Below are 27,424 nucleotides of genomic sequence, written 5' to 3' on the forward strand. Positions count from 1 at the left end.
TAGAGGAGGATAGGGAAATGAAGAGATTAATTTGCTAAGAGTCAAAAGGGAAGCTAGGCTATTATATAATACGTAAGGAAAGATTACATATCTCATATGTACTGTGTTATCTCAAATGTAAGGCTGTATGGTAGAGGTACAGTGTTTTTCTTTTTTGGACTGTGTCTGCATATGGTATGTCGGTTTATTAGATTATATTGGTCGGATGATGCAAGTACTACACATCTTCTACATTGAAAAACAAATGTATATAAAATGTATGTTAAATTTGTGTTGAAAAATGTCAATAAAAATTTATTGAGTTAAAAATAAAGGACTTGATATGGGAAAAAGGGCGATTGTGTTTTATTTTATTACTTAAAACTTTTATTATATTTTTGACAACATTTTTTTTCACTTTTTTTTACACTTTACTTTAGTCTCACTAGGGGACATGAAGGTCCAACTGTCAGTGCAATGTATTAGATCTGTCAGTCATTCACTGACAGCAAGCCGATTAGGCTTTGCCTTCGGGCGGGGCCTAATCGGCTTCCGTAATGGCAAACAGGAGGCCATTGTTAGGTCTCCTGGTGTCATAATAGCAGTCGGCAGTCGTGCGATTGCAAGGCACAGCTGGCGATCTGCTAGCAACCACAAAAATGCAGCAATCACATCCGATCGCTGCATCTGAGGGGTTAATGGCAGGAATCGGAGCTAGCTCCGGTTCCTGCCGTTACAAGTGGATGTCAGCTGTAACATACAGTTGATATCCACCGCTGATGACGCCGGCTCATCTGCTGAGTCGGCGCAATTTTGCCGGCGGCTACGGAAGCCTTTTAGGCCCCGCCTCTGGGCGGGGGCTGGAAGTTTTCCGTGCTAAGCACACCGGCAAGCCAGTATTAGGCCTCCGGTTGCCATTACAGCCATCGACACCCTGGCGATTTCATTGCTGGGGTGTCGATGAGCTGCAAACACCTTAAATGTAGAGATCGCTTTTGACGGCTGCATTTAAAGGGTTAATGGCGGGGATCGAAGCTAACTTTGGTCCCCACCGTTACAGCAGGATGTCAGCTGTCAGATACAGCTGACATCCGGGGATGATGGCACCGACTCAGCTTCTGAGGTGGTGCCAAACATTTGGCGTAAGTATACGACATTTTGCGGGAAGCACTTTCTTTCAATGTCGTATACTTACCACAAATGTCGGGAAGGGGTTAATCAATAAATCCTATGTCCCTCAAAATGGGACGATTTAAAACTTGTCCTACAAAAATACAAGCCCTAATAAAGCTAGGTCAACGGTCAAAAGGGTTTTTATTGTGCAAAAGTAGTAAAGCATTAAAAAAAGATATACATTTGGTAATGCCATAATCGTAACGATCCCCAGAATAAAGTTAAAATGTCATTTATATCGCACAGTGAACGCCATAAAATAAAGTGCAAAAACAACTATGGCAGACATCCAGTTCATTTTTTATTTCCTACCCCAATTTTTTTTTTTTTTAAAGTTATTCAATATACATTATCTGTACCCCAAAATGTTGCTATTAAAAATACAACTTGTGCCATAAAGAACAAGCCCTCTGTCACGGCGCGGGGTGTGGACCCACTGGGCCGTACCGTGTAGCGGGATAGCAGCTGGCTAAACAGGTATAATGCAATGTCTCTATGACATATCAAAAGTTTGATGAAAGGGCAGTCACTCTTTAATGGAACTTGCAGAAATCCATACACCTGCTGCAGAATCAACTACGTTCAGATGAATGCAACTGATTTTCAGTGTGCCGCGTGTAAATTCACCCCTTCTCTAACCAGCTTTAACAGGTTGTTGTTTTTTATGCAGTTTTCACTCTTTGATTGACTATAGGATTAAACAAAACGTAGTGGATTTATGAAAAAAAATTACGCAATGAATGAAATATTAAAGTCATAAATAATTTTTATTGATTTAATCAAAGGCTGAAAAGTTGTATGGAATTAGCCTTCTTCTGCAGATGGTCCTTACTCAGTTGGAAGGTCAGATCGTATAAGTCCACCCACCTTGGTACAGATCTGGTTATTTTATAATTTTATGGAAGGCTGAGATGGTGTTTGGAATAAGCCTTCTTCTGCAGATGGTCCTTACTCAGTTGGAAGGTCAGATAGTATAAGTCCTCCCACCTTGGTACAGATCTGGTTATTTTATAATTTTATGGAAGGCTGAGATGGTGTTTGGAATAAGCCTTCTTCTGCAGATGGTCCTTACTCAGTTGGAAGGTCAGATCGTATAAGTCCACCCACCTTGGTACAGATCTGGTTATTTTATAATTTTATGGAATTCTGAGATGGTGTTTGGAATAAGCCTTCTTCTGCAGATGGTCCTTGCATGCTTGGAAGGTCAGATAGTATAAGTCCTCCCACCTTGGTACAGATCTGGTTATTTTATAATTTTATGGAAGGCTGAGATGGTGTTTGGAATAAGCCTTCTTCTGCAGATGGGCCTTGCATGCTTGGAAGGTAAGATGATATCATTCCTTCCTCTTTGGTACATCTCTAGCTGTTTTGATGATAATGTTATGGGAGGCTGAAGAGATGTTTGAATAAAGCCTTCTTCTGCAGATGGTCCTTGCATGTTTGGAAGGTCCGATGGAGCTAGTCCTTCCTCCTTAGTACAGTGGTAGACTTGCTGTACTTACTCCAGGGCGCTACATGGTTCTCGAGGAACGGCGGCAGCTAACAAGCGCACAGCCTCCTCCAATGGTACGAGCAGCCCTGGACAATCCACGCCGGCACGATGATAATATCCGGCGTATAATAGAACCTTTGAAAAAAATTGAAAATAAAGTAAGTTATGGACATAATATAAAAAAGCAGCATCGTAGGAATATCAGGTGTACAGAACAGAATGGCCACTGTCTATTTCCTTATCTTGCACCTGCATTTCGTAGTTGGGACTGCTATTAGGAATATTTAATGATTATATTATATATTGTGAATTATTATTAGTGAATATCATTAAGGGTATGTTCCAACATGGCATATTTGCTGCGGACATTCCCTGCAGCAAATTCGCAGTGGAAATATGCCTTTCATCTTCATCTGCCTATGTCTGGCCATATTTAGGGCTGAGCTGCCTTTCTAGCAAGCAAATGTGCTCAAAATGGTGGTTTTTCCACTTCCTCCTTTAAATTATATAATTCCCAGTTCTCGGATCTCAATCCACACTGAAAATCTGCATCAAATCCACAACACATATAACACATGGAATTCATTGCAGATTTTTTTCTCCATTGAAGTCAATGTAGAATTTGTACAATAAATCCGCAGTAAATCAATAAAACGAATAAGCATGCTGCAAAATTAAAAATCCGCTCCGCAGCCTCTTTTCCGCACTAATTTTTTTTGGTACCGTATGTACTATATATTTTAAATTCCTGTTTATTTCCGTGAAATTACACTCTGCTGTGGATTCCGGCTGCGGAGTGTACACAGTGGAAATTCGCAGCAAATCCACCGTCAAGAATATCACCTAAAGATCATGTCCTCTATTGCTGGCCTCTTACCTCTCGTTCTCCGTTCTCCTTGCTCTCTGTCATTTTTTTGTCCAGTCCGGGTAAATGTCAGTCCTTGTTTCTTCTGAGCTAGAGTAGCTTGTTATAAAATAAATAACAAAATGGCTGTAAATATAATGCAGAAGAGCAATAAAGGGCAATATACAGAATGATCTCTATAATCCAGCAACTAGGCCTCAGCGACAAATAGATGACACATTATTACATCCCAGGCACTGCTAAATATGGATCATTCTGATTTAACAATATAGTTTATCTAAGTTCTTCTATCTTAAAGGTGTATTACATCATAAGAAACGGTGGCGTTGTACTAGGAAATGCGATCACTTCATGGACAGAGGGGGTCCAACTCTCAGAAACCCCCACCGATTATCTAAACGACGAGGCAGAAGCCCCTGTACATACCTGGCACTGTGGAGCTGGATGGTAAGTCGCTACTATCATTGTGCCTCTGCTTCTCATCATCAGCTTCAGAAGAAAATAATTGTCTCTGCCTGTTTAATAAAACATAAAATTCTGGTAAAAATGACCTCAAACCAAGATCACTGTATAATAAATATATAAGAAGGAAGTTGTAATATAAAGATGTCGTGTTCTGCCAGTATAGAATATTACTGTATAAAGCAATATGCACATTGCACACATTATATCCACAATACTAATGTTATATTCTCCATCCTACACATTATAATGGGAGGATATGAGGATAATAGTCCATTATACAGCTCCGTCCAGCTACATTCTGCTCTCAGATTCCCTGTATATCAATTGTCTATTCCTCTCTGCCAGATATACTGCACCCCAATAACTTATATTACCAAGAACCATTCTTCCCCTGAATACACAGTAATAACCCCATATTCTACTCACATGTCTGAGTCACTGACGGGAGAATCCTCTGGAGGTAACTTGGGATCCTCCATGTTATTGTCAGTCATCCTGGTTGTGTGGGTGCACAGCTAAAAACATATAGATAGTTATAATATACAGTCAGGAACTGCAGCACATATGTCCTCGTGTCTATCATTATCAAAATCACTTCTTTTATTTTCCTTTTCTTATCTTGAACGACACCTGCCATGATTTCATTCCTTTAGATATCCCAGGATACATTGTTATACATTGTCTAAGGTTCATAACATTATATGTATATAATACATATCGATAAGGGACCAACCAGCATGTGGTACTAAATTTCCCTGCAACAGACGCAACAATGAAAATGTATAAACAGCCAGAACTTCCCCCGACGACTAAAGTGATCGAGCGAGTGGATAAAGTTTTGCATGATGACCTTATATATATATATATTTATTTTATATTTTATGGGCCATTATGCAATAAATAGTTAACTGGATATTTTACGGATTTATAGACTTACTTTAGAAAACCTTTTCGTAGATGATGTGAAAGGTGCGAATACTGTGTACCCAATATCCTCGCTTGTGTCTTCCTCTTCATCTGATGCCATGAGATGATGTTTCTCAGAGTGAGCTAAAAGTCATAAATATTCCAACGTTAGCGGAGATTTTATATATTACACATCACAGACACAGTTATCATTTCTGACTGGGGGTGACAACTCCTGAGTAAGTTTGGTCAGCATTTCATAAATGTATTCCTCATCCATAAACTTGATGATAATGATGTTCTCCACTGGGTTTCCTATGAATTTCAACCATTGTCTTCATGTTGTAATGATGTTCTCCAAGGTGACAACAGATCCCAGCATTTATCTTCACCTCCACACAACAACATGGTCTAGGTAACTTACGTTCAAAATTACTGGTGTCCTCAGCCGACACAAGTTCAGGAATATATTCAGGTTGTTGACTCAGAATGCAATCAAAATTAATGTCACTCATGAATGGGTGAATTTTGACCTCATGTGCTCCTCCTGGAAAAACAAGGGAAAAGATTGATTGGATTAATATATATCCACCATTGAGCTGTTAACTGAAGGTGTAACAGTGCAGGGTACTATTCTGCTGTCTACAGGAAGAACCGTTATACAGCATTATATTTAGCGGATGAACCGGTAAGGGACAACATATGAAGTCGTGTTTCTCATAGACATGAAGTTTACGTCTTGTGACAGGTGTCCTAGGTGTTATACGTCTATATTAGTACTATTTATATACTTTACCTGTCCCAAGTCTACGTGCAGGATTTTTCCTGAGCAGCTCAGTGATGAGATCTTGAGCATCAGGCGGAGGAGCTTTATTGTCAAAATTCCAAGTGACGTCATCTGTCACACAGAAAAACAAATGTTACCAACAAGTAATGGAAGTGGGAAATATCAATAATTCTTAACAATATATAGAAGGTTACATCCAAAAACACTCCCTCTAAAGATCTGATCGAAATGTATCACTTGGACTATTTCTCATAGATGCTGATCCAGCAGGAAGCTCGGACCATAATGTATTAGATTAATATATTTAGATCACACGACAGATAACATGCAGGATATATCATCCTAATGTATCTTCTACTTACCCTTGATCACAGCATTGAACACCTTCTTTGTGGTACTGCCAAAGAATGGAACAGATCCTAGCAGGAATTCATGTAGAATAATTCCCATAGCCCACCAGTCAATGGGCCTCCCATAGCCTTCCATCAGAAGCATTTCTGGAGCGATGTATTCAAGGGTGCCACAGACCTGGAAAACAATGGATGAAAGAGAAGGGGGTCAAATTAAAATATTACTTATTAGAAATACCTGCCGAATTTATTTATACTTCTGCTGCTTTATAACAGACTCTATGGACTCGACTTTCACCCCAATTATAACATCATATAACATTAGCTTTTGGTTATATGGACGTAACTCTCTTAAGGCTTAGAACCCCTATAACCTGAAGATTTAGGAACCCTGATATATATTGCACCAAAGTTATAGCTAGACGTTCCTTCACCCAAGGAAAAGATTCAGTTTACTGCCGTAGCCCCATGTCTTAATACTCTAGATATGGCAGGGCGGCTTTTTGGTACCCAACACCTGGAGCATATGTCCCACCAGCCCCGCTATCTAAGTTGCGCCCCTTCATTGTACCACACTAATATGTATGAAGGAAATAAATCTATAGATATATCAGTAAAGCAAACCTCATTATCAAGGAACTCTTTGGTGATGTCCTCCATTTGAGCCTTGTAGTTGTTGGTTGTCAGTCTCATGAGGCCGAGTTTTGATAGTCCAAAGTCGGTGACTTTTATGTGACCTGATGGTGTTATCAGCAAGCTGTCAATAAGAGAGAGAGTTGTATCTCCAAGTGATAATCCATAGACCGGCTGTTACCAAACTTTTACTTTCTTCCCTCTAGTAGAACAGAAACTTTTCACCTCCAGTTTATATAAGGACGATCACATCATAAGACATTTCTATTCATCAGAACTGTGTGACATAAGGTGTAATTGTCACCAGTATGGGCAGCTTTAGGTCTCGTCCACACTAGCGGGTTTTGTTTTTTAGTATGTCTTTTAATGACTGTAAACTGAAGAACATTGGCAGCTATTTGTCCCATATAAATGAATGGATCAGTCATGATTAGATATTATAACTATATAATAAGTTACAAAATAATGCTAGTGTGTACACGTCCTTAGACTAAGGCTACAGTACTACTCTAGTCTTACACTATTAGTTGCAATGTTTTATAACCCTCGTGACTTGTCTCTTGCTATATACACAGCAGTGAATGAGGGATCTAGTATGTTACTGTCACTTACTTGTCAGGCTTCAGGTCTCTGTGCACCACACCGTAGCTATGCAGGTGTTCCAGAGCAAGAACCAGCTCTGCAAAATACAGACGGGCCAAGTTCACAGAAATAGGACCCCCATATTTTAATAGGGTCCCACAGTCTCCTCCTAAAGCAGAAAGGAAAAAGATGACAGGTGAATGATTTATACCAAGAATTTGGACCACAAATGCTGCATAATGATCATCAAGCCAAGACTATGGAAAGACTAATAAAGGTCACTGGCGATTAGACAACCATTAGAAGTGATGTATAAAGAGAGGAAAGCTTTATAGCTTAAGCCTATTAAGACATAGGGATGTCATAGAGGGGGTCCCCCTCTTAGGATCTCCCCTACTAGCCAGAACCACTGTAAATAGTGCACTGTCTTTGGCGGACTCAGCGGATCTATGTATTTGGTGGCTGCTCATTTACTTGAACAGGTGACATATAATACTACATTTCCTGCAGGGGAAATCTACAAGCACCAGCAACTTTCCCATCCATAACAGCTGATCACTGGGGGTGCAGCCAGATCCCCAGCAGTTGGCTACATGCCAGCAATCCAGAATTTATTGAAGGGATTTAACCTTCTGGACAACCCCTTCTAGACAGTCATTGCTTTAGTCCATAGCTGGAATTACAGACATGACCAATGTGCACATATCTGAACATGTTTCCCCTTTTAATGTTTCCTCCATATATCAATATTAATAATGACATGTCTTACCTCCTATATACTCCATGATCATACACAGGTGACGCTGACTGGAAAAGGAGCAGACCATGTTGACTATAAATGGACTCTCTATGAACATTAAGATGTCTCTTTCAAGAAAGGCCTGTTGAAATTTTTCTGCCATGAACAGGTTCTGCTTCTCGATCTTTTTCATAGCAAATGCACGGCGGGTGTCTGTATGATGGACTAAGTGGACAGTCCTGGAGAGAAAAAAGAAGCTTTATTATCAATCCTCATTCTCATCTGCAATACTTCTGTTTGGAATAGTCAGAAACAGAAGTCTTGACGCCAATGTGAACAGAGCCTAAGACTCATATTATTCCAACATAAAGCTCACCCATAAGTTCCACTGCTGATCAGTGTGGATGTCTCAAAGTGGCTCTTACAAGGCTTTCTGCCCACGTCCAGTGATCTGATCAAGTTCTAAAAAAGGAACAAGAAATGAAATATAAACATAAAAGCTCCAGACGCCACCAACGTGTCCCTTCTATAATATGTCCCAATAAACACTGCGGTATATGGAGAGGATATGATACATGCAGGACTCTATGCAGACATGATCTGCCTGATATATTATATCCACCATTCAGCCAGAGCGCCAAAGATTAGAGACCACCGCCACAACCTAATGGTAAATAGACGCCCGCCTCTATGATACTTACACTGGCAGATTCATCAATCTCAGGTGGTTCAGATTTTCCTTGATCATTGTTTGCCAGCACAGATGTTTCTAAAATAATGATAATATAATGAATATACATGACGTAGCTGGTCATAAATACAGAATAATAATACAATGAATATTAATAACAAGTAGAAGGCTGGAAAGAAGGCCACAAAATACAATAGCCTGGAAATGACAAGTATTCTTCATGAAATATAACATTTAAACTCTGTCTCCATGGTTACATGGCATCGCCAGTTGCAAGAACATATGTGACCCCCTTACCTATAATCAGATCCTTGGGTAGTTCTTGGTGACTGGTATTTGGCTCAGTAGAATCAGTTGTTCCATTTTGTTCCTCTTTGGCTCGGCCTTCTGGTGTTTCCTGTAGAAGATTTAGAATTATTAGGTGTAAAAGTTCACAAACATTAAATACCTGTCAATTTGCCTGTATTCTTGGTCTATAGAATATAATACAAATGTAATTTGCCAAAAGCAAATTCCTGACAAATCAAATAAATCGGCAAAACTGAATTAATATATCTCTAATTTTTGGGATATGAGGAGCTGCATTGTTCTACTATTGGAGTGCTCCCAGTTATGAATGAACCAATTATGAGAATTTCTATATATTTTAGGAGATTACAATTATATAATATATACCAGTTATATACAAGTGTTTCATATATACATGAACTAGATGTACTATTATATCATATGACGTCATGTATATAGTGCTGGCTGATCCTAGGACATGTGATATAGAAGATGATAGATCCTTACCAGGCAGTCCAATGAGTGAGGTAGACGAGGAATTACACACAGGACTTTCTCGGCCAGTTCTTTGATAAAGGCCAATTCTTCATGTTCTGATTTTTCTCCTGCCTATAAATAAAATACAAATAGAAGAAGGTGAAACACATCAGCGTTTTATCATTTACTATGTGAAGAGAAGCAGAAGATTTGGAGCTATGAGCAGACATAGATTTATACCAACATTTTCTGTATTTTCCACTTAGTTCACTTAATAAATTTGGTGTCAAATTTGCCTCCTTGAAGACCATGCTCACATTCTTGTTATTTTTAAATTTGGTGAGTCATCAGAAAAGTCGCAAATTTTACCTCTAACTTGTCGTAAGTCACCGTTTTACCCCGAAAACTGAAGTAAAATGCTTAGTAAATGTGTGAAAACTAGAGCTACAACCCTTATGAAGATATGTTACAGAATTGTGGTGGACATTGACTATAATAAATAAGTAGTACATTTGTAAGGGCCCATTCTAAGTTTTGTTTAGGGGCCCTATGATTTCTGTGTCCGCTCCTGTCTGGAGATATATAAAGGCGTCTCTATTCTAAGTTGTTTTTTATCCACTCCACTACATGTCACTTACATGCTCAGAAATATCTGCTTTATTTCCTCTACATTTTATTTTTGGGTTATATAAATTTGCTTTCTATGACATTTTGCTCTAATGACAATAAATACGTGTAAATTAATTTCTCTGACTCTATTATTCTCATGTATTGTTTACTTTACATTTCGTGCTGAGTCTCTGCTATTTACCTGTTGTAATAACGTCTCTATGTTCTGCTGTAGATCCTCGAGGTATGTTTCGGTTATTAGGCCTCGTTGGTGTTTAGCGAGGCAGTCTCGTGACAGCTCCACAACCAGCCGGTGAGTGAAGCTGAGCACGCCATCGGGTAGTGGAAGCATGGCGTCAGGGGAGTAGCTGGTAATAATCCCCTGTAGATGTGCTTCCATTTTAGTCTTGTCCAGTGGTAATCTGGCCATTTTCGGTAAAAGTAATCGCTGATAATCAGTAACGCGCTACCAGTGTATCCACAGCTGGCAACATTAACATACTGATAGAGAATGGAGGGCAGATGGAACTTTTCAAGACCAGTGATGTCATAATAGAGGATTATGATGTTTGATGACCAGTGATGTCAAGGAAGACTGTGATACAACCTCCAAGGAATATCTGTACTTAACCCTTTCTTGACTGAGGTATTTTTGGAACGGTTTTCCAGTTTTTTTTTGCACATACTGATTTAAAGCCTATAACTTGTTCATTTTTCAGACTAGTAAAGATATTATTCATTTTTTTTGCTTTGGTACATACGGTTATGATAAAAAAAATTGTTTTGTACCATGTGTGCCTTTTTTTTAAATAAATATATACCATGTGAAGCAAACATTTGTGGTAATGTGAGTAAAATTTTTCTTTCAAATCATAGATGTGCCTGAATCCACTGTGAAAGTTGAGTAGCCTCATGCCTGACCAGTACCAACATGGGGGACTGCCTGGGAATACTAGGTGCCGTAGACATACTATGCGACATAAGAGATTGTAGACAATGGATCTTCTTGGGCTTTTTTGTAAATTTTGTGAATGAGTGATATGATATGAATCTTCTTTGGAGAGTATGAATAAAAAAAATGGTTGCAATAACTGACGTATTATTAATATGTTTTTTTGTGCATGGGTGTGTGTGTGTATATACATATACACATGTACATATGTATATAGACAGCAGCACTGTGATTTATATAGACAGCTTGGTTACAAGCCGTTGATTACTGATGCAATATCCAAATGAAGTATAAAAAGTAAAAAATGGCGGCACACTAGGAAGTTCAGTGAAGAAGTAAGTGGACTTTATTCACCTCTGCAACGTTTCAGCTCACTCAATAGAGCCCTTCTCAAGCAATATAACATGTGGTTGAGACAAGTATATAAAGTTGCTCATACGAATTGATGTAATTAACATATTAGGTTACAAACTTCATAATAAATATTACTTGCAGTTAATCATCAATAATAGATAATAATGATCAGCTGCCATATGTGACCCACCACATGAAAATGTGTTTATGAAATGTGTCTATGAATCCACTATCGCAGAACCATGCCGGCTCTCCCAGCGATCTACTGTGCATGACAGCTAGCAGGCCGTCTTTGGATAGGCTACAATGGACATCTGTCAATGGGGTCGGGTGCGCGTGCATCTAGCTACTGCGCATGCCAGACCCAAGTGTGTGCATAAAGGTACTGCGCAAGTCAAGAAGAACTTTAATTTACCAAAACTTGGTCCACAGAACAGGCCCAATTCCTGGACACTACTGTCCGGGTAGGACAAGACAAGTTTGACACGGATCTGTTCTTTAAGAACACAGAAAGTAACAATTTATTGAAATATGACAGCTGCCATGTGAGGTGGATGATTAGATCATTACCAGGAAGCCAAATGCTGCGAGTAAGAAGAATAGCTAACGACGAAGGTCTCATTGATGACAGATTAGATACCATTTATCTACGTTTCCGATAGAGGGGTTACTCTAGGAGAGTCACCACATCAGAAATGAGTACGTATGATGGACAGAGCATCTTTATTGGGGGCTTCCAAACCCCTAAAAAATTTGGTTAGCATTCCATTCATATCTACATACACTGAACAGAGTAATTTGGTTACGACCATCATACGTAAAAATTAGCACATCATGGGCAATTGCTTAAACCCTTACAGTCCAAGTCATTGTTTTTTTTCGTTTGAGCCATAACTTTTTTATTTTTCCGTCAATGTAGTGGTGTGAAGGCTTGTTTTTTTGGGGGAGGAGTTGTAGTTTCTATTGGCACCATTTAAAGTACCATATAATGTACTGGGAAACTGAAAAAAAATTCTTTGTGGGTTGGAATATGAAAAAACTGATTCCTCCATTTCCTTTTGGGTTTAATTTTTGTCTTCACTCTCGCAGAGGCTCTCCCAGCGATCTACTGTGCATGACAGCTATCAGGCCGTCTTTGGATAGGCTACAATGGACATCTGTCAATGGGGTATGTCTTTTACCGTGCGGTAAAAATGGCAATTTTCTTTATTCTGCTGGTCAATACGATTACAGCGATACCAAATTTATATAGTTTTTTTAATGTTTCACTCCTTTTACAAAGAAATAAAAAATTTTGTTTTTTCCATATTCTGAAAGCCCCAACTTTTTTATTTTTTCATCGATTGAGGGCTTATTTTTTGCAGGACAAGCTGTGGTTTTTATTGGCACCATTTTTTTTCATACATACAAGTTTTTGATCGCTTTTTATAAAAAAGAAAATTCACCTCTTAGTTGAACAAAAGACAGAGATTCTGAGTTTTATAACTTTTGAGTGCTCTTTATTTTGTCACTGTGAGTATATGGAATAAAGTACCAAAATATTTTATCCAACGCTGCAGTCTATGTTTGTCTGCCTTTATCCTTTTCACAACCACCTTATGTGAAGGCTGGGAGACTGTACAGTAGAAACACCAAGTGCGTTCTGATACTTCATCTACCACATCTAACCTCCTTGATATTGGGGATGGTGAGGAACTTTTCCTGGACAGTGTGTTGAATTTTTATCAGTGTATAGCCCCATTGCATATAATCTTTATATATGTATTTGTGAGTGGACTTCTGGACTTTATTCAATGTAATTGGGTGCTCCATTGAATACAGATTAGTGCAAACCATATGTCAGTACATCATACATCACCCCTTGTATCTCTGTAACAATCCATCAGTAATTGTTAGCCATAACATTTATTAGCTTAGGCATTTACATTCAATCTAATAGACAGAAAAAGGCTGCTTTAACCCCTCCCCGCTCCTTGACGTACTATTCCGTCATTAGGATGTTTTCCAGTCACCACTAAAGGTTTGCCTTCAGGTACCAAAACAGATGAACCCCCCCCCTTCCTCCAGGACACTATTTTAAAAACTACACACCTCAAGAATTTATGTAGTGAACATTTTGACCAAACAGGTGTTCTATGGACTTTATTAGAAGCGGGCCGTGAAAATAGAAACTTATATTTTTTCCAATAATACATAGATTTAGCTCAACATTTTTCATTTTCACAAGGAATATAGGAGAAAAAGCACCCCACAACTTGTTATTCAATTTCTTTGGAGTACAGCAGTAACCCATAGGTGGTCATAAACGGCTGTTTGGGCACACATCGGGGCTCAAAAGGGAATGCGCGCCATTTGGCTTTTATAGGGCAGATTTAGCTGAATTGGTGTTCGGGCACGATGTCGCATTGCCCTTAGGTACTAGTGCAGTGGAATCCCATGAGAAGTGACCGCATTTTGGAAATGACACCCCTCAAGACATTTTGTTAGGAATGTAGTGAGCATTTTGACCTCAAAGGTGTTTTACTGAAATTGAATGATGCAAATCGAAAATTGCTATTTTTACACTGCTATGCCCAACATGTTGTGCCCAGCTTATACCACTGGATAAGCACACACCATAAATTGTTAAGCGGTTTCTCCTATGTATGAAAATTCCATATATGTGGACATGAAATGCTGTTTAGGGACATTCCAGAGCTCAGAATGGAGGAACTGCCATTTGGCTTTTGGAGCATGGATCTTGCATGGTAGTAGTTCTGTTTGGGCAGAGGCATAGCTAGGTTCTCCCCCGGGGTAAAGATTCCGTTTGGCACCCCCAATTTCTTTCACGACATCCCCTTCACCCTCGCCAAATTTACTTTCTCTACCAATCAATGAGGTGTAATTTTTTTTTCACTTTTTTTTTCTGTTACACGAGCATAAAACCATTTATAAATTTTACAAGCAATATATTTATATAAGGTAGTTTACATAACAATAGATGAAAATAAAATAAATGAAAGAGGTCAGTGTGCTTGACTAAAACAGACTATATTGTGACATAATGAACAACCCCTTCTTGTAGACAGTGCCACAAATCCCCCCCTCAGCAGCCTATGAGACGGGATCCTTGCAGGTGACGCTACCTGGAATGAGGGGGCCCGTGCCGCTGGCACATTATGGGCTGGGTGGCATGGGACCCCTCATGCCATGGGCATCTAGTTAGCGGTGCCTTCCCCCTTCCTTCTCTCCTAGTTGCGCCCGGGCACATGTCCCGCCTGCCCCCTCGTAGCTACGCCCCTGGTTTAGGGTTTTACTGGTATTTCCATTTATAATGTGGGGCCATCTATAAGCTGTGCGGAGTACATTAGGGCATAATGATGGGGGATAATAATGGGGTAAATGTATAATACAAATAATCCATAGATATTTGGTAATTCTTTATGCACAGGCCGGTGTCTGCACCTTTTTTGGGACCTTACCTTATTTGCAGTTTGTTTTACAACAGGTCCTTGCAGCGTTGGACTGGCCCACCGGAGGTTTGGAGGATCCTCCAGTGGGTCCAGGTGCCGAGCTGCTTTTGTCATGGTTCAGCTACAACTGCGAAGGGGCGAAATTTCCTCAACCTGTTGCTGGAGAAGTTTGTGGAAGACCCGACTAGCGGTGAAGCTCTGTTGGATCTGGTCATTTCTAATAATGCAGAGCTTGTTGGGAATGTCAATGTTCGTGAAAACCTCGGTAACAGTGATCACAATATAGTTACATTTTAACTATACTGTAAAAAACAAACACAGGCTGGGAGGGCAAAAACACTTAATTTTAAGAAGGCCAATTTCCCCAGGATGAGGGCTGCAATTCAGGATATAGACTGGGGAGAACTAATGTCAAATAATGGGACAAATAATAAATGGGAGATTTTCAAATCTACTTATTATAGTGTAAAATGTATTTCTATATGTAACAATTATAAACAACTAAAATTAAACCCCACATGGCTTACACCTAATGTAAAAAGGGCAATACATGACAAAAAAAAGGCCCTTTGAAAAATATAATTCTGAGGGTACATCTGCAGCCTTTATAAATTACAAAAACCTTAGTAAAATCTGTAAAAAAATAAATAAATAAAAAAGTCATCAGCAAAAATACAAAATAAAAGGCAGGTGGCCAAAGACAGCAATACAACTACCCAAAAATTCTTCAAGTATATAAATGCAAAAAAAGTCAACGTCTGAACATGTAGCACCTCTAAATAGTAGTAATGGGGAGTTAGTCAAGAGAAGGCAGAGTTACTAAATAGGTCCTTTAGCTCTGTATATACAACAAAAGAAAGAGCATCTGATGTAGCTGGTGCCAGTGCTGTTAATATATCAGTTGATGTACTGAATTGGCTGAATGTAGATATGATCCAAGCCAAGTTAAATCAAATAAATATGCACAAGGCTCCGGGACCAGATGGGTTACACCCTAGAGTTCTTAAAGAGCTTATTTCAGTTATTTCTGTCCCCCTCTTCATAATATTCAGAGATTCTCTAGTGACTGGTATAGTGCCTATTTTAAAAAAGAAAGTATAGCTTGTAATGAGATTGAAAATTGTCTCAAGGACCGTATCCAGAGAGTTGTGGTCAGTGATTCCTACTCTCAATGGTCCATGGTTATAAGTGGTGTAGTAACAAGAGCGAAGAAAAACACCTGGAAAAAAAGAATTGCCAGTTCAGTGGCAAGTATGTCGTGCCCAGCTTATGCCACTGTAGACACACACCCCAAAAATTTTTAAAATGGTTCTTCCGGGTATGGCGGTGCCATATATGTGGAAGTAAACTGCTGTTTGGGCACGCTGTAGAGCTCAGATGGGTTTGAGCGCCATTTGGCTTTTGAAGCGTAGATTTTTCTTGGTAGTTTTGTTTGAGTATTACTGGTGTTTCCGTTTATAATGTGGGGGTACATGTAAGCTGGGCAGAGTACATCAGGGGCATAGTCAGGTGGTATAATAATGGGGTAAACAATAAAATAATCCATAGATGTGTGTTACGCTGTGAAGCAATCATTTCTGCACAGGCCGGTGTCACACTGATAAACGGTGTCTTTACTTATCCCCCATTTGGTCCACACTCCGCACCTTTGCAGTTTGGGGAATTTTGCTAGGAAGTGTTGTCCTGGTATAATACGGGCGCCCTCGCTTCTAGCAGATATGTTTGGGCCCTGCCCTTCCTGCTTCCCTAATTTTAGGGCCCCGCCCTTCCTGCTTCCCTAATTTTAGGGCCCCGATAAATCGCCTCTTGAAACAGACAAAATGTTCCCCTCTGATGTGCACAACTGCATATTTTTTATTTCCTGACTTATTGGAGACTTAACTAATTTTATTTTTTCATAGACGTAGTGGTATGAGGGCTGTTTTTTTTGTGGGACGAGCTGTAGTTATTATTGGTACCATTTTGGGGTACATGCAACTTTTTGATCACTTTTTATCCTATTTTTTGAGAGGCAAGGTGACCAAAAAACAGCAATTCTGGCATAGTTTTTTTAGGGTTTTTTTTTTATACAGCGTTCACCATGAGTTATAAATGACATGTTATCTTTATTCTGCGGGTCAGTACGATTCCGGCGATACCTAATTTATGGCACTTTTTTATGTTTTACAACTTTTTTATGTCGCCAAGTTGTGAGAACTATAACTTTTTAATTTTTTCGTCGACGGAGCTGTATGAGGGCTTGTTTTTTGCGAGACGAGCTATAGTTTTTATAAGCACCATTTTTGGATACATGCGACTTTTTGATCACTTTTTATTTTAATTTTTGGAGGGCAAAGTGACCAAAAAACTGAAATTCTGGCATTATTTTATACGGTTTTATTTATACGCCGTTCACTGCGTGGAATAAATAACATAATATTTGTATAGTTTAGGCCGTTACGGTCGCGGCGATACCAAATATGTATGGTTTATTTATTTTTTCAATAATAAAGGACTTGATAAGGGAAAAAGGGCGATTGTGTTTTATTTTATTACTTAAAACTTTTATTATATTTTTTACAACTTTCTTTCACATTTTTTTTCACTTTTTTTTACACTTTACTTTAGTCTCACTAGGGGACATGGAGGTCCAACTGTCAGTGCAATGTATTAGATCTGTCAGTCATTCACTGACAGCAAGCCGATTAGGCTTTGCCTTCGGGCGGGGCCTAATCGGCTTCCGTAATGGCAAACAAGAGGCCATTGTTAGGTCTCCTGGTGTCATAATAGCAGTCGGCAGTCGTGAGATTGCAAGGCACAGCTGGCGATCTGCTAGCAACCACAAAAATGCAGCAATCACATCCGATCGCTGCATCTGAGGGGTTAATGGCAGGAATCGGAGCTAGCTCCGGTTCCTGCCGTTACAAGTGGATGTCAGCTGTAACATACAGTTGATATCCACCGCTGATGACGCCGGCTCATCTGCTGAGTCGGCGCAATTTTGCCGGCGGCTACGGAAGCCTTTTAGGCCCCGCCTCTGGGCGGGGGCTGGAAGTTTTCCGTGCTAAGCACACCGGCAGGCCAGTATTAGGCCTCCGGTTGCCATTGCAGCCATCGACACCCTGGCGATTTCATTGCTGGGGTGTCGATGAGCTGCAAACACCTTAAATGTAGAGATCGCTTTTGACGGCTGCATTTAAAGGGTTAATGGCGGGGATCGAAGCTAACTTTGGTCCCCGCCGTTACAGCAGGATGTCAGCTGTCAGATACAGCTGACATCCGGGGATGATGGCACCGACTCAGCTTCTGAGGTGGTGCCAAACATTTGGCGTAAGTATACAACATTTTGCGGGAAGCACTTTCTTTCAATGTCGTATACTTACCACAAATGTCGGGAAGGGGTTAATCAATAAATCCTATGTCCCTCAAAATGGGACGATTTAAAACTTGTCCTACAAAAATACAAGCCCTAATAAAGCTAGGTCAACGGTCAAAAGGGTTTTTATTGTGCAAAAGTAGTAAAGCATTAAAAAAAGATATACATTTGGTAATGCCATAATCGTAACGATCCCCAGAATAAAGTTAAAATGTCATTTATATCGCACAGTGAACGGCATAAAATAAAGTGCAAAAACAACTATGGCAGACATCCAGTTCATTTTTGATTTCCTACCCAAATTTATTTTTTTTTTAAAGTTATTCAATATACATTATCTGTACCCCAAAATGTTGTTATTAAAAATACAACTTGTGCCATAAAGAACAAGCCCTCTGTCACGGCGCGGGGTGTGGACCCACTGGGCCGTACCGTGTAGCGGGATAGCAGCTGGCTAAACAGGTATAATGCAATGTCTCTATGACATATCAAAAGTTTGATGAAAGGGCAGTCACTCTTTAATGGAACTTGCAGAAATCCATACACCTGCTGCAGAATCAACTACGTTCAGATGAATGCAACTGATTTTCAGTGTGCCGCGTGTAAATTCACCCCTTCTCTAACCAGCTTTAACAGGTTGTTGTTTTTTATGCAGTTTTCACTCTTTGATTGACTGTAGGATTAAACAAAACGTAGTGGATTTATGAAAAAAAAATACCCAATGAATGAAATATTAAAGTCATAAATAATTTTTATTGATTTAATCAAAGGCTGAAAAGTTGTATGGAATTAGCCTTCTTCTGCAGATGGTCCTTACTCAGTTGGAAGGTCAGATCGTATAAGTCCACCCACCTTGGTACAGATCTGGTTATTTTATAATTTTATGGAAGGCTGAGATGGTGTTTGGAATAAGCCTTCTTCTGCAGATGGTCCTTACTCAGTTGGAAGGTCAGATAGTATAAGTCCTCCCACCTTGGTACAGATCTGGTTATTTTATAATTTTATTGAATTCTGAGATGGTGTTTAGAATAAGCCTTCTTCTGCAGATGGTCCTTGCATGCTTGGAAGGTCAGATAGTATAAGTCCTCCCACCTTGGTACAGATCTGGTTATTTTATAATTTTATGGAAGGCTGAGATGGTGTTTGGAATAAGCCTTCTTCTGCAGATGGGCCTTGCATGCTTGGAAGGTAAGATGATATCATTCCTTCCTCTTTGGTACATCTCTAGCTGTTTTGATGATAATGTTATGGAAGGCTGAAGAGATGTTTGAATAAAGCCTTCTTCTGCAGATGGTCCTTGCATGTTTGGAAGGTCTGATGGAGCTAGTCCTTCCTCCTTAGTACAGTGGTAGACTTGCTGTACTTACTCCAGGGCGCTACATGGTTCTCGAGGAACGGCGGCAGCTAACAAGCGCACAGCCTCCTCCAATGGTACGAGCAGCCCTGGACAATCCACGCCGGCACGATGATAATATCCGGCGTATAATAGAACCTTTGAAAAAAATTGAAAATAAAGTAAGTTATGGACATAATATAAAAAAGCAGCATCGTAGGAATATCAGGTGTACAGAACAGAATGGCCACTGTCTATTTCCTTATCTTGCACCTGCATTTCGTAGTTGGGACTGCTATTAGGAATATTTAATGATTATATTATATATTGTGAATTATTATTAGTGAATATCATTAAGGGTATGTTCCAACATGGCATATTTGCTGCGGACATTCCCTGCAGCAAATTCGCAGTGGAAATATGCCTTTCATCTTCATCTGCCTATGTCTGGCCATATTTAGGGCTGAGCTGCCTTTCTAGCAAGCAAATGTGCTCAAAATGGTGGTTTTTCCACTTCCTCCTTTAAATTATATAATTCCCAGTTCTCGGATCTCAATCCACACTGAAAATCTGCATCAAATCCACAACACATATAACACATGGAATTCATTGCAGATTTTTTTTCTCCATTGAAGTCAATTTAGAATTTCTACAATAAATCCACAGTAAATCAATAAAACGAATAAGCATGCTGAGAAATTAAAAATCCGCTCCGCAGCCTCTTTTCCGCACTCATTTTTTTTGGCACCGTGTGTACTATATATTTTAAATTCCTGTTTATTTCCGTGAAATTACACTCTGCTGTGGATTCCGGCTGCGGAGTGTACACAGTGGAAATTCGCAGCAAATCCACCGTCAAGAATATCACCTAAAGATCATGTCCTCTATTGCTGGCCTCTTACCTCTCGTTCTCCGTTCTCCTTGCTCTCTGTCATTTTTTTGTCCAGTCCGGGTAAATGTCAGTCCTTGTTTCTTCTGAGCTAGAGTAGCTTGTTATAAAATAAATAACAAAAATGGCTGTAAATATAATGCAGAAGAGCAATAAAGGGCAATATACAGAATGATCTCTATAATCCAGCAACTAGGCCTCAGCGACAAATAGATGACACATTATTAGATCCCAGGCACTGCTAAATATGGATCATTCTGATTTAACAATATAGTTTATCTAAGTTCTTCTATCTTAAAGGTGTATTACATCATAAGAAACGGTGGCGTTGTACTAGGAAATGCGATCACTTCATGGACAGAGGGGGTCCAACTCTCAGAAACCCCCACCGATTATCTAAACGACGAGGCAGAAGCCCCTGTACATACCTGGCACTGTGGAGCTGGATGGTAAGTCGCTACTATCATTGTGCCTCTGCTTCTCATCATCAGCTTCAGAAGAAAATAATTGTCTCTGCCTGTTTAATAAAACATAAAATTCTGGTAAAAATGACCTCAAACCAAGATCACTGTATAATAAATATATAAGAAGGAAGTTGTAATATAAAGATGTCGTGTTCTGCCAGTATAGAATATTACTGTATAAAGCAATATGCACATTGCACACATTATATCCACAATACTAATGTTATATTCTCCATCCTACACATTATAATGGGAGGATATGAGGATAATAGTACATTATACAGCTCCGTCCAGCTACATTCTGCTCTCAGATTCCCTGTATATCAATTGTCTATTCCTCTCTGCCAGATATACTGCACCCCAATAACTTATATTACCAAGAACCATTCTTCCCCTGAATACACAGTAATAACCCCATATTCTACTCACATGTCTGAGTCACTGACGGGAGAATCCTCTGGAGGTAACTTGGGATCCTCCATGTTATTGTCAGTCATCCTGGTTGTGTGGGTGCACAGCTAAAAACATATAGATAGTTATAATATACAGTCAGGAACTGCAGCACATATGTCCTCGTGTCTATCATTATCAAAATCACTTCTTTTATTTTCCTTTTCTTATCTTGAACGACACCTGCCATGATTTCATTCATTTAGATATCCCAGGATACATTGTTATACATTGTCTAAGGTTCATAACATTATATGTATATAATACATATCGATAAGGGACCAACCAGCATGTGGTACTAAATTTCCCTGCAACAGACGCAACAATGAAAATGTATAAACAGCCAGAACTTCCCCCGACGACTAAAGTGATCGAGCGAGTGGATAAAGTTTTGCATGATGACCTTATATATATATATATATATATATATTTATTTTATATTTTATGGGCCATTATGCAATAAATAGTTAACTGGATATTTTACGGATTTATAGACTTACTTTAGAAAACCTTTTCGTAGATGATGTGAAAGGTGCGAATACTGTGTACCCAATATCCTCGCTTGTGTCTTCCTCTTCATCTGATGCCATGAGATGATGTTTCTCAGAGTGAGCTAAAAGTCATAAATATTCCAACGTTAGCGGAGATTTTATATATTACACATCACAGACACAGTTATCATTTCTGACTGGGGGTGACAACTCCTGAGTAAGTTTGGTCAGCATTTCATAAATGTATTCCTCATCCATAAACTTGATGATAATGATGTTCTCCACTGGGTTTCCTATGAATTTCAACCATTGTCTTCATGTTGTAATGATGTTCTCCAAGGTGACAACAGATCCCAGCATTTATCTTCACCTCCACACAACAACATGGTCTAGGTAACTTACGTTCAAAATTACTGGTGTCCTCAGCCGACACAAGTTCAGGAATATATTCAGGTTGTTGACTCAGAATGCAATCAAAATTAATGTCACTCATGAATGGGTGAATTTTGACCTCATGTGCTCCTCCTGGAAAAACAAGGGAAAAGATTGATTGGATTAATATATATCCACCATTGAGCTGTTAACTGAAGGTGTAACAGTGCAGGGTACTATTCTGCTGTCTACAGGAAGAACCGTTATACAGCATTATATTTAGCGGATGAACCGGTAAGGGACAACATATGAAGTCGTGTTTCTCATAGACATGAAGTTTACGTCTTGTGACAGGTGTCCTAGGTGTTATACGTCTATATTAGTACTATTTATATACTTTACCTGTCCCAAGTCTACGTGCAGGATTTTTCCTGAGCAGCTCAGTGATGAGATCTTGAGCATCAGGCGGAGGAGCTTTATTGTCAAAATTCCAAGTGACGTCATCTGTCACACAGAAAAACAAATGTTACCAACAAGTAATGGAAGTGGGAAATATCAATAATTCTTAACAATATATAGAAGGTTACATCCAAAAACACTCCCTCTAAAGATCTGATCGAAATGTATCACTTGGACTATTTCTCATAGATGCTGATCCAGCAGGAAGCTCGGACCATAATGTATTAGATTAATATATTTAGATCACACGACAGATAACATGCAGGATATATCATCCTAATGTATCTTCTACTTACCCTTGATCACAGCATTGAACACCTTCTTTGTGGTACTGCCAAAGAATGGAACAGATCCTAGCAGGAATTCATGTAGAATAATTCCCATAGCCCACCAGTCAATGGGCCTCCCATAGCCTTCCATCAGAAGCATTTCTGGAGCGATGTATTCAAGGGTGCCACAGACCTGGAAAACAATGGATGAAAGAGAAGGGGGTCAAATTAAAATATTACTTATTAGAAATACCTGCCGAATTTATTTATACTTCTGCTGCTTTATAACAGACTCTATGGACTCGACTTTCACCCCAATTATAACATCATATAACATTAGCTTTTGGTTATATGGACGTAACTCTCTTAAGGCTTAGAACCCCTATAACCTGAAGATTTAGGAACCCTGATATATATTGCACCAAAGTTATAGCTAGACGTTCCTTCACCCAAGGAAAAGATTCAGTTTACTGCCGTAGCCCCATGTCTTAATACTCTAGATATGGCAGGGCGGCTTTTTGGTACCCAACACCTGGAGCATATGTCCCACCAGCCCCGCTATCTAAGTTGCGCCCCTTCATTGTACCACACTAATATGTATGAAGGAAATAAATCTATAGATATATCAGTAAAGCAAACCTCATTATCAAGGAACTCTTTGGTGATGTCCTCCATTTGAGCCTTGTAGTTGTTGGTTGTCAGTCTCATGAGGCCGAGTTTTGATAGTCCAAAGTCGGTGACTTTTATGTGACCTGATGGTGTTATCAGCAAGCTGTCAATAAGAGAGAGAGTTGTATCTCCAAGTGATAATCCATAGACCGGCTGTTACCAAACTTTTACTTTCTTCCCTCTAGTAGAACAGAAACTTTTCACCTCCAGTTTATATAAGGACGATCACATCATAAGACATTTCTATTCATCAGAACTGTGTGACATAAGGTGTAATTGTCACCAGTATGGGCAGCTTTAGGTCTCGTCCACACTAGCGGGTTTTGTTTTTTAGTATGTCTTTTAATGACTGTAAACTGAAGAACATTGGCAGCTATTTGTCCCATATAAATGAATGGATCAGTCATGATTAGATATTATAACTATATAATAAGTTACAAAATAATGCTAGTGTGTACACGTCCTTAGACTAAGGCTACAGTACTACTCTAGTCTTACACTATTAGTTGCAATGTTTTATAACCCTCGTGACTTGTCTCTTGCTATATACACAGCAGTGAATGAGGGATCTAGTATGTTACTGTCACTTACTTGTCAGGCTTCAGGTCTCTGTGCACCACACCGTAGCTATGCAGGTGTTCCAGAGCAAGAACCAGCTCTGCAAAATACAGACGGGCCAAGTTCACAGAAATAGGACCCCCATATTTTAATAGGGTCCCACAGTCTCCTCCTAAAGCAGAAAGGAAAAAGATGACAGGTGAATGATTTATACCAAGAATTTGGACCACAAATGCTGCATAATGATCATCAAGCCAAGACTATGGAAAGACTAATAAAGGTCACTGGCGATTAGACAACCATTAGAAGTGATGTATAAAGAGAGGAAAGCTTTATAGCTTAAGCCTATTAAGACATAGGGATGTCATAGAGGGGGTCCCCCTCTTAGGATCTCCCCTACTAGCCAGAACCACTGTAAATAGTGCACTGTCTTTGGCGGACTCAGCGGATCTATGTATTTGGTGGCTGCTCATTTACTTGAACAGGTGACATATAATACTACATTTCCTGCAGGGGAAATCTACAAGCACCTGCAACTTTCCCATCCATAACAGCTGATCACTGGGGGTGCAGCCAGATCCCCAGCAGTTGGCTACATGCCAGCAATCCAGAATTTATTGAAGGGATTTAACCTTCTGGACAACCCCTTCTAGACAGTCATTGCTTTAGTCCATAGCTGGAATTACAGACATGACCAATGTGCACATATCTGAACATGTTTCCCCTTTTAATGTTTCCTCCATATATCAATATTAATAATGACATGTCTTACCTCCTATATACTCCATGATCATACACAGGTGACGCTGACTGGAAAAGGAGCAGACCATGTTGACTATAAATGGACTCTCTATGAACATTAAGATGTCTCTTTCAAGAAAGGCCTGTTGAAATTTTTCTGCCATGAACAGGTTCTGCTTCTCGATCTTTTTCATAGCAAATGCACGGCGGGTGTCTGTATGATGGACTAAGTGGACAGTCCTGGAGAGAAAAAAGAAGCTTTATTATCAATCCTCATTCTCATCTGCAATACTTCTGTTTGGAATAGTCAGAAACAGAAGTCTTGACGCCAATGTGAACAGAGCCTAAGACTCATATTATTCCAACATAAAGCTCACCCATAAGTTCCACTGCTGATCAGTGTGGATGTCTCAAAGTGGCTCTTACAAGGCTTTCTGCCCACGTCCAGTGATCTGATCAAGTTCTAAAAAAGGAACAAGAAATGAAATATAAACATAAAAGCTCCAGACGCCACCAACGTGTCCCTTCTATAATATGTCCCAATAAACACTGCGGTATATGGAGAGGATATGATACATGCAGGACTCTATGCAGACATGATCTGCCTGATATATTATATCCACCATTCAGCCAGAGCGCCAAAGATTAGAGACCACCGCCACAACCTAATGGTAAATAGACGCCCGCCTCTATGATACTTACACTGGCAGATTCATCAATCTCAGGTGGTTCAGATTTTCCTTGATCATTGTTTGCCAGCACAGATGTTTCTAAAATAATGATAATATAATGAATATACATGACGTAGCTGGTCATAAATACAGAATAATAATACAATGAATATTAATAACAAGTAGAAGGCTGGAAAGAAGGCCACAAAATACAATAGCCTGGAAATGACAAGTATTCTTCATGAAATATAACATTTAAACTCTGTCTCCATGGTTACATGGCATCGCCAGTTGCAAGAACATATGTGACCCCCTTACCTATAATCAGATCCTTGGGTAGTTCTTGGTGACTGGTATTTGGCTCAGTAGAATCAGTTGTTCCATTTTGTTCCTCTTTGGCTCGGCCTTCTGGTGTTTCCTGTAGAAGATTTAGAATTATTAGGTGTAAAAGTTCACAAACATTAAATACCTGTCAATTTGCCTGTATTCTGGTCGATAGAATATAATACAAATGTAATTTGCCAAAAGCAAATTCCTGACAAATCAAATAAATCGGCAAAACTGAATTAATATATCTCTAATTTTTGGGATATGAGGAGCTGCATTGTTCTACTATTGGAGTGCTCCCAGTTATGAATGAACCAATTATGAGAATTTCTATATATTTTAGGAGATTACAATTATATAATATATACCAGTTATATACAAGTGTTTCATATATACATGAACTAGATGTACTATTATATCATATGACGTCATGTATATAGTGCTGGCTGATCCTAGGACATGTGATATAGAAGATGATAGATCCTTACCAGGCAGTCCAATGAGTGAGGTAGACGAGGAATTACACACAGGACTTTCTCGGCCAGTTCTTTGATAAAGGCCAATTCTTCATGTTCTGATTTTTCTCCTGCCTATAAATAAAATACAAATAGAAGAAGGTGAAACACATCAGCGTTTTATCATTTACTATGTGAAGAGAAGCAGAAGATTTGGAGCTATGAGCAGACATAGATTTATACCAACATTTTCTGTATTTTCCACTTAGTTCACTTAATAAATTTGGTGTCAAATTTGCCTCCTTGAAGACCATGCTCACATTCTTGTTATTTTTAAATTTGGTGAGTCATCAGAAAAGTCGCAAATTTTACCTCTAACTTGTCGTAAGTCACCGTTTTACCCCGAAAACTGAAGTAAAATGCTTAGTAAATGTGTGAAAACTAGAGCTACAACCCTTATGAAGATATGTTACAGAGTTGTGGTGGACATTGACTATAATAAATAAGTAGTACATTTGTAAGGGCCCATTCTAAGTTTTGTTTAGGGGCCCTATGATTTCTGTGTCCGCTCCTGTCTGGAGATATATAAAGGCGTCTCTATTCTAAGTTGTTTTTTATCCACTCCACTACATGTCACTTACATGCTCAGAAATATCTGCTTTATTTCCTCTACATTTTATTTTTGGGTTATATAAATTTGCTTTCTATGACATTTTGCTCTAATGACAATAAATACGTGTAAATTAATTTCTCTGACTCTATTATTCTCATGTATTGTTTACTTTACATTTCGTGCTGAGTCTCTGCTATTTACCTGTTGTAATAACGTCTCTATGTTCTGCTGTAGATCCTCGAGGTATGTTTCGGTTATTAGGCCTCGTTGGTGTTTAGCGAGGCAGTCTCGTGACAGCTCCACAACCAGCCGGTGAGTGAAGCTGAGCACGCCATCGGGTAGTGGAAGCATGGCGTCAGGGGAGTAGCTGGTAATAATCCCCTGTAGATGTGCTTCCATTTTAGTCTTGTCCAGTGGTAATCTGGCCATTTTCGGTAAAAGTAATCGCTGATAATCAGTAACGCGCTACCAGTGTATCCACAGCTGGCAACATTAACATACTGATAGAGAATGG

At 39.3% G+C, this 27,424-nt stretch overlaps 2 protein-coding genes across 2 annotated transcripts; both read right to left on the reverse strand.

The window, feature by feature from the left end:
- Positions 1–1,950: 1,950 nt before the first annotated feature.
- LOC142665434 (microtubule-associated serine/threonine-protein kinase 4-like) lies at positions 1,951–10,548 on the reverse strand. Its single transcript, XM_075845131.1, has 16 exons — positions 10,239–10,548; positions 9,458–9,559; positions 8,960–9,059; positions 8,673–8,740; positions 8,348–8,433; positions 8,002–8,210; positions 7,263–7,401; positions 6,642–6,774; positions 6,030–6,195; positions 5,677–5,778; positions 5,305–5,427; positions 4,912–5,024; positions 4,401–4,489; positions 3,936–4,024; positions 3,522–3,608; positions 1,951–2,779 (listed from the first exon to the last, which is right to left on the reverse strand). The coding sequence occupies exons 1-16, from the start codon at positions 10,464–10,466 to the stop codon at positions 2,664–2,666; spliced, it is 1,950 nt and encodes a 649-aa protein (XP_075701246.1). The 5' UTR covers positions 10,467–10,548; the 3' UTR covers positions 1,951–2,663.
- Positions 10,549–18,914: 8,366 nt separating this feature from the next.
- LOC142665482 (microtubule-associated serine/threonine-protein kinase 4-like) lies at positions 18,915–27,421 on the reverse strand. The gene is made up of 16 exons (XM_075845185.1): positions 27,112–27,421; positions 26,331–26,432; positions 25,834–25,933; positions 25,547–25,614; positions 25,222–25,307; positions 24,876–25,084; positions 24,137–24,275; positions 23,516–23,648; positions 22,904–23,069; positions 22,551–22,652; positions 22,179–22,301; positions 21,786–21,898; positions 21,265–21,353; positions 20,800–20,888; positions 20,385–20,471; positions 18,915–19,641 (listed from the first exon to the last, which is right to left on the reverse strand). The coding sequence occupies exons 1-16, from the start codon at positions 27,337–27,339 to the stop codon at positions 19,526–19,528; spliced, it is 1,950 nt and encodes a 649-aa protein (XP_075701300.1). The 5' UTR covers positions 27,340–27,421; the 3' UTR covers positions 18,915–19,525.
- Between the last annotated feature and the right edge of the window lie 3 nt (positions 27,422–27,424).

This window comes from Rhinoderma darwinii, chromosome 13 (assembly GCF_050947455.1).
Source record: "Rhinoderma darwinii isolate aRhiDar2 chromosome 13, aRhiDar2.hap1, whole genome shotgun sequence".
Lineage (NCBI taxonomy): Eukaryota > Metazoa > Chordata > Amphibia > Anura > Rhinodermatidae > Rhinoderma > Rhinoderma darwinii.

What these genes read in the sequence shown, in the direction of transcription:
- LOC142665482 (XM_075845185.1), bottom strand. Translation starts at nt 27,339, where the DNA reads ATGGCCAGATTACCACTGGACAAGACTAAAATGGAAGCACATCTACAG. An exon ending in TGCACGTAGACTTGGGACAG is followed by an intron (nt 22,302 to 22,550) that starts GTAAAGTATATA and finishes TTGTTTTTCCAG; the next exon opens with GAGGAGCACATGAGGTCAAA. An exon ending in ATCCAGCTCCACAGTGCCAG is followed by an intron (nt 20,472 to 20,799) that starts GTATGTACAGGG and finishes TTTTATAACAAG; the next exon opens with CTACTCTAGCTCAGAAGAAA.
- LOC142665434 (XM_075845131.1), bottom strand. Translation starts at nt 10,466, where the DNA reads ATGGCCAGATTACCACTGGACAAGACTAAAATGGAAGCACATCTACAG. An exon ending in ACCCAAGGATCTGATTATAG is followed by an intron (nt 8,741 to 8,959) that starts GTAAGGGGGTCA and finishes TCATTATTTTAG; the next exon opens with AAACATCTGTGCTGGCAAAC. An exon ending in CCCGTCAGTGACTCAGACAT is followed by an intron (nt 4,025 to 4,400) that starts GTGAGTAGAATA and finishes TTTATTAAACAG; the next exon opens with GCAGAGACAATTATTTTCTT.